This window comes from Rhinichthys klamathensis, unplaced genomic scaffold, assembly GCF_029890125.1.
Source record: "Rhinichthys klamathensis goyatoka isolate OS25496 unplaced genomic scaffold, OSU_Roscu_1.1 h1tg000960l_1, whole genome shotgun sequence".
NCBI lineage: Eukaryota > Metazoa > Chordata > Actinopteri > Cypriniformes > Leuciscidae > Rhinichthys > Rhinichthys klamathensis.
In genome coordinates this window covers 113,747-125,327 of record NW_026607278.1, presented here as the reverse complement: position 1 = coordinate 125,327, position 11,581 = coordinate 113,747, and the positions used below count along the sequence as shown (strand labels likewise).

Sequence of the window (11,581 nt, the reverse complement as noted above, 5' to 3'; positions counted from 1 at the left end):
AGAAAGAAAGAAGCATCTTGAACTTTCTAGGCAATGATATCATCTCAAAATGCAAGACTGGTCCAACCGAAAAGGATTAATCCAATGTTTCACTCAGGGTTATGAAAAATAATAATTAAAACAACTTCTGTAAGGAAGTAATGAGATAATCATGTTATGACTTCAATGCTCACGGCTTTGTCTAAATTATGAGTCATTTATGCAAGCCAACGTCACAGATATTTTACCATTGGAGAAATCTAATGTCGCCGTTTATAATGAGAGATTTAATGTATGCTTTTTTTCTACAAAAACTTGTAAACTGCCAATGAACACTATAGCATGTCGCTCCAGAGCAAACCATACAGTTTTAATGCCGTTTTCTTTCAACTTTCAACTTACCTTTTCTGTAATAGAAGGGTCAACTTTTATTTTATAATTTTCTCAGATGGTTTTTACTCTATTAGTTTAAAAGCAGCAGTCTGAAGGTTTATTCATTTTAGGGGTGTATAAATTGGCTTCAGTTTGAGAGCTTGACATTAGTTACTCTTATGACATCAATGTAATGGTCTGAGTAGATTAACTTAAAATGCTCTCTCCTTATAAAGGAATCATTTTTATCCTATTCATTGGTGCTAGATATTAAATATGACAATTAAAAGAGGGCCATATTTGATCGGTGCATATGTAGATATCAGGGCCTTTTAATAATTTTATGCAAAACATATTGAATACAATTTCTTAATGTAGAACATAGTATGATAAATGTACCTTTGTTTTAATTCCCAAACTCTCAGTTTTTCTATTCATTATAAAAGAAGCTGTGAATGGGGAGGGAGGGACTTTGCCATCTCACCACATATTGTGAATGGTGTCAGCGTGGTGTAACGTTTGATACAGCAACTGATGATTTCCAATCAACCGTTTACATTGATGTTCTTGTCTTTTGGGGCATCTTTTCTCATGTTTTTATGTTTGTACTTGTAATGCAGCTCCTTTATGTGGTTGTTATACCTGCATGGTACATCTTCCAGAAAGCTTTATGCTGACAGTCACCTTTGGCATTTTCTTTTGTCATTTAAATGTGTTGATATACGTTGAATTTTTATGATAAACACCCTTGCTTAGTTTCATTTCTCAAAGTACAAATATTGTATTTGCCCCATCAGACAGACGTCACAGGGCTGCTGCATGAAATGCAGGAATTCCACACCTTCCCTCTTTCCAAATCACAATCTCTCTTTCCTTGTTTGATATTATCCTTTTTCCCTTTAGTATTCATTCTTTTAGTTCCTTTAATTTTTCCAAGAGTTTGCTAAGTATCCCAGTTGATAACACAGGACATTAGTTTATGGTCTGGGTTGGGTTTTTCCTCTGTTTCTGTTTTGGGTTATGGCGGGATGTAAGACTGACGAGTTGTGCATAGCCAATATACTGTATATGTACTTGATTGCTTTTTTTGTCCCCCCATATTTTGTTAGTCAGAGGCCATTGAAAGCAATAGAAATAAACCTAATCTGTTTAACGGAGACCGTTTTGTGTTCATTCTGTCATTGGTCCATTCATTTGACATTAGCACAGAGATGCAGGGCATTCATTAAATCCAGACTAATAAGCAGTAGTAGTAAACATAATTCACATTCAGGGTTGGAGCTAAACTCTGCGGGACAGTGGACCTCCAGGGGATATTTAATAGAACCCGCAATAAAATCTAAGTTTGGACAGCTTTACAGATAAACAATACAACGCATTTTAAAGGAAGAGTTAATATTAGTGATTTTATAACATTACAAGTTTCACATTTCTTCTTTTAAACGCTTCAAACGTCTACCTTTAGACGCTCCATCATTAATCCTGGAATATTGTAAAGGTGATGATACACAGGGCAACTTTTTGAGCAATGTTGCTGGGCAATCTTGCCGAGCGATTGTTGCTTGGGCACTTTCCCATTGAAAATGGGCAATACATTTCTATCTGGATAATTTAGATCGGTCGTGGTCCCTGTGTCTCATCTGGTTGCCCGTTGACGGCAACATTGCTCAAAATGTTGCCCTGTGTATCATCACCTTAACCCCTCATTTACACTGCACACGTCTGCGGCGCATTACGGCTGCGACACGGTTTTATTCCGTCCTTCACACAGTGCCAACTCACACCAGGAGCATTTCAGAAGCGAAGCGACTGGATGCGCGAGACCACGTGATTTGCCTGTCCGGCGTGGTTTTTCTTGATTTTTGTGTGTCTACCTACAGTCTATGGATTTTACCAAGGATATATTGGTGTGCAATACAATTGGGATTCTGCACAGGGTGTTTATTATGAAATTGACAGTGTTTTTTTTACTTTTATTTTGTATTTACGGTGCGGCTTGGACGCGGCGTCCGTCAAAAACAGACTAGGCGCCTATATTTAGCGAAGCGGCGCGGAGAGCAGCTTCTGGGGAAGCTTCTGAAACCCGCCGCTTCGCGGCCGGTGTAAACACACGCATTGACTAGAATGGCCGCGATCAGCTCCGGTAGCCGTGTCGCAGCCGTAATGCGCCGCAGACGTGTGCAGTGTAAATGAGGGGTAATGCTTTTTTTTGAATTGCTCGTGTTATTTTCTCAAAGGGATTGTGAAGGGAGATCTACCACTAGATGGCAGGATTGCAGTTAGCAGTATCAGACGCCATTATTCAAAAATAATTCAGCAGTCACTCTGAAGACATCTCCTTTGATTGAATTTTTGGTAACCATAACACTCGTTTACTGAATCTAGACTGATAAAACTTATACACATTCAAACTTAAAAAATAAGTAAAAACAAGACACATCAATGATATTGCATATCTTTATAGAAAAAATAATCTTTCACATTTCAAAACTTTTTTTGCTCGGTTTTCCAGGTTGATTTTCTTTTTTTTTCTTTTTCTTTTTTTGGTCAGTTTAAATTTTTATAGTTCCTACATTTACGTGGTAAATAAACATTTTGGCAATAGCCAGGCTCGTTCAGTCTGCACCGCTAAGGCACCATCCTTAACATCTTCCAGCTGAGGAGGTGGTGGAGACAGTCTGGAAGTCTCCACGTTTCAGGGATTTGGCAGACTGCCATTCAAGAACAAGCATTTCAGACAGTCCTTCTTAAGGTAGAATGGCCGTGCTGCAGTTGTATTCTGCTCCTCCTGACAAATGTCTCCAGTTGTCTGTTTCTGTCGGTCAGCCCGGATGATGAACACTCTTGTCTTGTCTTCCATTCTCAGCTAGATTTAATGCAGTTTAATGCCATACTGATGAGCCAAAAGTCAAAAGGCACAGAGCGTCCAACACAGACTGCAGCTCCTGTACTTCTTTACACATTTCTGCTGATTTACATATCTTAGTATTAAATCAAAACAGTTCAGAAAAGAGCAAAACTGATGCAACAACATCACCCTCCCTCAAAAACAAGGACAAAAGTAATGCAAATGATAAATATTAAACACACACAAAACCAACCATAGGTGTTGCCCAAGTCATTCTGCCAACTGTAATTAGTTAACCAGAGCGATGAGAGTTTAACACAGTACAGGTATTTGGCCTTGTCAACAAAACTGGACATTGAATATATAATGTTCATGGCATCAGAGGGCTCAACGCCTCTCCAAGCAGTTTGTAACAATGACAGCTGAAACCACACTTGAAGGGTTTTGTGCAAAAGGTTCAGTGCAAAATAATAATAATAATAATAATCATCATCATTTTGTGCAGGTCAGTTGTGGGAAAGACAGTCAGTGACAGGCTGACTGCAAACCTTTCTGCATCTTATAGTCCTGTCAGAAGCCTTCATTTGATCTATACCAATGTGTCGATGCTAAAATCACACATTTTAAGCTTATTTTGAGCCCCTTCTCACATACATCACAAGGTGACTTAATTTTTACATGGTAAAATATTTGAAAACAAGTCCTTATTATTGGATATTAATTTCTCGTGAATAAACGTCTACACTGGACAAGCCAGTTTTACATTAACCAGTGCTTCTCACTGATCGCTGCTTCTTTCAGAATCCATTTAGTGGGTGAATTACTTAGGTTCTATTAAAATTGAAGACTTTTAAATGCTTTTTAAACAGTTTTAAAAAAAAGCATACAACATAATGGATTTCAAATACATACTGTGTTAATTTGGCCAGTCCGTATAGAGCAGGTGAAACCGACTTTCTGCCATAAGAAACTTAGAAAGTCTGAGAACACTACCACAAAGCAAACATACAATTTAAAGTAGTTTAGAAAATGCAATTCGTTTCAAATGCACACTGTAAAGCTGTTTAGATGGCTACTGAGATGAATGGGATTAACTATTATGGATCCTATAAAAGTATCCATAATCAACCTTTAAAGCACCCATGCAGAGAGGAAAGGATGTGGAAGATTTCAGAAAAAACATCAATGCTAATTGATCTGGGGTGCGTTTCCCGTACAACGATGTAACTCGCTGCTTAACTACTAGCTAGTCATGACTGTTTCCCGAAAACGTACTGCCGCAAATTGGACGTTCAACCACGTCACGCAGGTGTTGGAGTAATAACTTCTTTTAATGAATCTGTTTGAGATCGAATTAATGCTAGATGTTTTGACATAAATTACGGACATGGCATCTGAGGACTATTTCTCATTTTTCTCAGTTATTTTGCTTTATTTCCAGATTCAATCATAGGCTCGTTCTTACGTACTAGAGCTCGTACGCACATGCCCACTCTTCAATAACAAAGCTTAAATCCCTTGACAAACTGAAAGACGTAAATTACATTTTTTTGTATTCTAATTTAAAAAAAAGATATAGACTGTACTGAATGTTAGCTTGCTTATAAGGAAATCAAGATAAGGATATATTGAGTCCACATGTCATGCAAACAAGAAACTTTGCTTCTAGCCACAGGTCGAGAACTGTAGTTCCAACCGCACAACTTTGCGATGAACTATGTTTTCGGGAAACACAGACTCGTTGATGCTGATAACGATGGAACTTGCGACCATAGTTGGTTAACGATGCTTTTGTGAAACGCACCCCTGAATAAGTGAAATCAGTACTCAGACGACCTGCTGTGTGCTGAACGAAGCCACGGCCGAAAGCTTATTGAGATATTATTTAGATAGATACTGTCTTAAAAGTGCTCATTAAAAAAGAAAGTTGTACCTTCTCCTGCCCTTTGTTAAATTTTGCTCTGGTCTCACTATTCCACATTCAAATGAAATATCTAAAAGCCATGTTAAGCAAGCACCTTTGTCCAGTCACTCATTTCCTGTAAACAGTGACCTTTCCAGAATTTGATACCTTGGAAACGGACAGTTGGACACTTCTCTCAATTGAATAGCAACAGAAAAAAACAAACGGGAAAATATTAATAACAACAACAAGTGAATAAAAATAATTGCACATTAACCATCTGGGATAAAGATAAAAAAAAAAATACAAAAAGGAATTGTACGCACACAAAAGAACAACTAACAAATTCACATAGGAGAAGCACATGCAAAATGACAGTAGGGGTGAGCGATTGCTTTGCACTTTTTTCTTTCTTTCTGAAGTTTCACCTTTGGCAAAGAAACTTTTCACAGCAGTACCTTACGTCACAATGGTCAACTCAGAGACAACAAATACAGAGACGGAGAGACAGATCTCTGCTTGTATTTCTTTGCCTTGATTTCCGTTGTACCACGTCCCTCTGTGGCGCTGTCCTATGCGATCATGTATTGAGTGATGGCTCTGAGCGCATACAGCAGCTCCGCCTGCAGACGGGCCTCCATCACTAACAAATTTACATGAACCTAAAACACAAAACCACAGAAAGATTTGCATCAAAACACTATTATAAAATATCATACAGCCATTTAAAGTAGATGGCATTATATATATATATGTATATACACTCACCTAAAGGATTATTAGGTACACCTGTTCAATTTCTCATTAATGCAATTATCTAATCAACCAATCACATGGCAGTTGCTTCAATGCATTTAGGGGTGTGGTCCTGGTCAAGACAATCTCCTGAACTCCAAACTGAATGTCAGAATGGGAAAGAAAGGTGATTTAAGCAATTCTGAGCGTGGCATGCTTGTTGGTGCCAGACGGGCCGGTCTGAGTATTTCACAATCTGCTCAGTTATTGGGATTTTCACGCACAACCATTTCTAGGGTTTACAAAGAATGGTGTGAAAAGGGAAAAACATCCAGTATGCGGCAGTCCTGTCGGCGAAAATGCCTTGTTGATGCTAGAGGTCAGAGGAGAATGGGCCGACTGATTCAAGCTGATAGAAGACCAATTTTGACTGAAATAACCACTCGTTACAACCGAGGTATGCAGCAAAGCATTTGTGAAGCCACAACACGCACAACCTTGAGGCGGATGGGCTACAACAGCAGAAGACCCCACCGGGTACCACTCATCTCCACTACAAATAGGAAAAAGAGGCTACAATTTGCAAGAGCTCACCAAAATTGGACAGTTGAAGACTGGAAAAATGTTGCCTGGTCTGATGAGTCTCGATTTCTGTTGAGACATTCAGATGCTAGAGTCAGAATTTGGCGTAAACAGAATGAGAACATGGATCTATCATGCCTTGTTACCACTGTGCAGGCTGGTGGTGGTGGTGTAATGGTGTGGGGGATGTTTTCTTGGCACACTTTAGGCCCCTTTGTGCCAATTGGGCATCGTTTAAATGCCACGGCCTACCTGAGCATTGTTTCTGACCATGTCCATCCCTTTATGGCCACCATGTACGCATCCTCTGATGGCTACTTCCAGCAGGATAATGCACCATGTCACAAAGCTTGAATCATTTCAAATTGGTTTCTTAAATATGTCAATGAGTTCACTGTACTAAAATGGCCCCCACATTCACCAGATCTCAACCCAATAGAGCATCTTTGGGATGTGGTGGAACGGGAGCTTCGTGCCCTATTGAAATCAATGCCACGTAGAATTAAGGCAGTTCTGAAGGCGAAAGGAGGTCAAACACAGTATTAGTATGGTGTTCCTAATAATCCTTTAGGTGAGTGTATATATATATATATATATATATATATATATATATATATAATGCCATGTCAGCAGCATCTTCATGGCGAGAACAAAGTAAATAACTAAAATATATTCAGGTGATACTGATTCGGAGGCCCAAACTGAACATAATATGCAATTTGGTGCAGTTGCTGATATTTATATGGTCAAAAAGTAGGCGTGGAACGATACATCATTATATTAAGATACCGCGATATGAAAATGCAATGTAAAGGATATGATTCATGATATAGAGTTAGTTTTATCCAAGGCTAAGCTTACTGTATTTATAAGGTATAATTCACCCAAAAATGTCAATTCTGTCATCATGTACTCACCATCATGTCGTTTCAAACCTATAAGATTTTTGAAGAGATTTTTTATGAAACCTGAGAGATTTCTGTCCCTCCATTTACAGTCAATTTAAATACTTAAAGATTTTTTTCGATGCCTTTATGAAATTTTTTGGATCTTTTAAGTTTTAGTTTATTTTGGCTTAAAATATCACGATAGTATCGTATCATGACACGAGTGTATCGTTACACCCCTACATTGAAACGCATAAATTCACGGGTTTACATCTCTTCCAAATTACAGTAGTTATGGCGTGAACTCATAAGTAAGCTCGTTGTTTTGGTTCAGGAGGAACTGTAAAAGGTGGCTGCTGCTGTTTCGGTTGCGGTGCTCTGTGACTGACGTCTGTCTAACTCTGCATAGCATGAAACACGCTGATGACGTGTGATGCCTGCACGAGCAGGTGCGCAGAGGTTTGGAAATACATATGTTGTCAGGCAGGTAGGACATCGACATCAGAAGGGCTAGGTATTGACACAAATTTCACAATTCGATTCGATTTCGATTCACAAGCTTGCAATTCGATTCGATTCCGATTCGATTCAATATTGATTTTGGATATCAGGTACAATACATGGCAAATTTTCTCAAGGAAAACAAATCTCTTAACTAATGCTGTAAACTATGGGAGTCAGTTGTAGCCTACTAGGCTTCATTAGCCTACTATAATATTGAAGGTAAAAATGAACTGATTTGTAGCTATACAAACACTCAAATTACACTTATTTATTTTTATAATAATAAAGTTATATGAAATATAAACATTTAAATGGTGGCTGTCATAAAAACTTGCCAGATTTATTCAAACATGCAATATATCGAAGAACATTAAAAATTATAATGAATATGTAATATGGTGCATATATTTAGCAAAATGTTCCTCTTTAGAGTTAATTTTTCTAGCTGACTAACGAGTTTATGGTTCCATATGTTTTTTCTGAGGTAAATGTGACGTTACATTGTTTACAAGTTGTTTTACGGACGTCTTTCCACGGTTGAAACACTGATTGAGCGATTCCATGTGACATGATACGGATTTCGATAAGTTGTACTCTATCTTTTAACACACTGTCAGATAATAATAATAATAATAATAATAATAATTCAATACATTTATATAGCGCTTTTCTTGGCACTCAAAGCGCTTTACATAGAAGGGGGGATCTCCTCAACCACCACCAATGTGCAGCATCCACCTGGATGATGCGACGGCAGCCATATTGCGCCAGAACGCCCACCACACACCAGCTTACTGGTGGAGAGGAGACATAGTGATGAAGCCAATTGGTATATATCTATGGGGATGATTAGGAGGCCATGATGGACAGAGGCCACTGGGCAAATTTGGCCAGGATGCCGGGGTTACACCCCTACTCTTTCGAAAGACATCCTGGGATTTTTTTTGTGACCACAGAGAGTCAAGACCTCGGTTTAACGTCTCATCCATGGGACGGTGCTCTTTGACAGTATAGTGTCCCCGTCACTATACTGGGGCGTTAGGACCCACACAGACCACAGGGTGAGCGCCCCCTGCTGGCCTCACTAACACCTCTTCCAGCAGCAACCTGGTTTTCTCAGAAGGTCTCCCATCCAGGTACTAACCAGGGTCAGCCCTGCTTAGCTTCAGTGGGCAACCAGTCTTGGGCTACAGGGTGATATGGCTGCTGGCCATATCTCGTACTTAGATGCTCATTCATGTTTATTTCGCGCTGTAACTGGTATTATTAAGGCAGAAGAGGAGATCATGTGCGCTCCGCGCTGCTGCTTCTGAGCTGAGTTGAGCCAGAGCGATCTCACGCCACAGCGCCAAAACGGTATTTATGTTTTTGAATTTCGTAAGAAAATGGACGTACTTAGAAATCTGAAACTTTGTTTCATATCAATAGTAACAAAGCACAAAGATTATTGCGATTTATTGGATGGGATGAGCGCTACAATGTTCCATTCATTCGTCAAATGAAAACAGGATGACTAATCGATTCTTGAGATTTAAGAATCGATAAAATGAGAATCGATTAATATCGAGAAATCAATATTTTTTACCCAGCCCTAGACATCAGAACGAGGGCAATGATTGGACGAACATTTTATGGTCCTACACCTTCCACAGACAATATATATACATTAGGGCTGTAACCATACGCAATATAAAACCAAAATCGCGATACTCAGATCCACGATCCTGTATCGCGGTGTGAGAAGGCAGAATCGCGATCACACCCCTTCCAACTCCCAGAGTTATCCTTCCCGTCCAGATCCAATGCTACCACATCTTTGAATTACTATTAGTATTATTTGAAGTTAACATTTTAAAATACATAGACCTACATCACAAAACTAGTTGAGGATAAATTATTTAAAATTGGGCAATTTCAGCGTTATGGACATGACATTTGCGGTCAAAACTTGAAATATAAATGCATTTAATACCACTATATTGCAACTTCTGTTTATATATCCATACTCCCTTAATAAAGGAGTCCAGACATTAGAAAAATATAAGTCTACACATGCATTTTATATTTAATATGAGGGAAATACACATGCGTTACGGACGTGACACAAATATGTGAAAAATATGGTTTTAGTAATTCAGTGAATTACACTGCACAAACCAAAAGTAATACTATCCTACCCACCGGATAAAAAAGGGTTGGTTCTCCCCAGAACATAAAATATTATTTTATTTTTTCGTGTTCGCATTTATGAGGAAAAAACAATGTTACGGACGTGACAGTTCTCTGGAAGCGGCACTAAAACTTTCACAGAGACCTCAAACAGAAAGCACAAAGCTTTTCTTTAAAGTGAATTTCGTTTAATTAATTAATTGTATATTAATTTTAATCAATGTTTCATCAACCAATTATCTGGATTTAATAAATAAGAAGTAAATATAGCAGACAATAGATAATCATGACACGGAGGTGCCGGCGCGTGAACTGGAGCTCGTCTCATAAATGAACCGAAACTCAGCGTATAAGGTAGCCTACTTGCCTCACATACTTGAGAAATATATCTATATTGAAGTGTCTACTTTTAAACAGAACAATTCAAAACGAAAGAAAACAGGCTGCTCTGATGTAATCCGTATGAAAAGTGCATTTCTCTCTGGCGCGTTCACTACTGCGACAATCGCGAGTCAGTATCGTCAACTTCATCTTTCCAGCCGAGTGAGCCGACACTGACAGAAAACACTTGTTTATTAATAAACAATTAAAATCTCTCCTTGCTATATTTGACATATTCATAGTCATTACTTTTGCCGGTTCTTTGTGACAGCTTTTAGGTCCTTATTGGCAGCGCCACCCTTACATGTTACTCGTCATGCACCAAAAACTTAGAGATTTTTTTTAGTCAATAATCACACAACCTATTTGATATTCTCTAATTAAATCGTGTAGTCGACAAGACCCACACAATTTGCCATAAGTGTTTTAAGAAGCTTCCTCAAATGACCGGCAACACATCCAACATGCAGATGCATATCTTACAGCACCATCCCGAAATCAATTTTGTTGGAGCACAGAAAACAACCTAAAAGCAGCAGCCTACACTGCCTAGTTTAGTTTAATAATTTGCATTGTTAATATTGTTCTTTTGTGTTCAGTTTATGCAGTTTTTTCAAATGTTATTTAATAAAGATATATTTTTTCCCCTCAAAATCGCTCTTTTTTTCACCCCCAAGCCCTGCCCCCCAAGCCCCGCCACCGTGATAGAATCGTGATATGAACCGAATCGTGGGTCAAAAATCGTGATACGAACCGAATCGTGGGTTTGGTGTATCGTTACAGCCCTAATATACATATATATACATTTAGACTTAACTTAGTGATTGCAATCAGGATGTGAAGAGACTTTCAACCAGCATAACAATAAATGTTTCTGAAACAAATCACCTTCTAGGGGTGGGAATCTTTTACCATCTCACGATTCAATTCGATTCCGATTCTTGAGGCCACGATTCGATTCAAAATCGATTTTCGATTCAAAAAGATTTTCGATTTAAAACGATTCGATTTTATCCATAATGATTTCTAATCGGGTTTCTGATCATGATCTACTCTCATCTGCTTTGCTATACAGACAAACGGAGACCAGTGTTTCCTCTAGGATTTTTTCCAGCTGTGGTGGCAGGCCCATTTCGCCAGGGGGAGGGGGCGTGGCCCATGAGTGATATTCCCATTGGCCACGCCCCCTTACCCCAGGTGTTTAAACCTCCCCTAAGCATT

The 11,581-nt window shown here is 38.8% G+C and overlaps 1 protein-coding gene across 1 annotated transcript in view; it reads right to left on the bottom strand.

Moving 5' to 3' along the window:
- Nucleotides 1-4,734: 4,734 nt before the first annotated feature.
- The window catches only part of sesn4 (sestrin 4), a 29,668-nt gene continuing 22,821 nt past the window's right edge, over nucleotides 4,735-11,581 (bottom strand). The window contains exon 8 of the mRNA XM_056244324.1: nucleotides 4,735-5,764. Coding sequence (XP_056100299.1) covers nucleotides 5,675-5,764 — 90 coding nt within the window. The 3' untranslated portion in view covers nucleotides 4,735-5,674. The remainder of the gene's footprint in view (nucleotides 5,765-11,581) is intronic.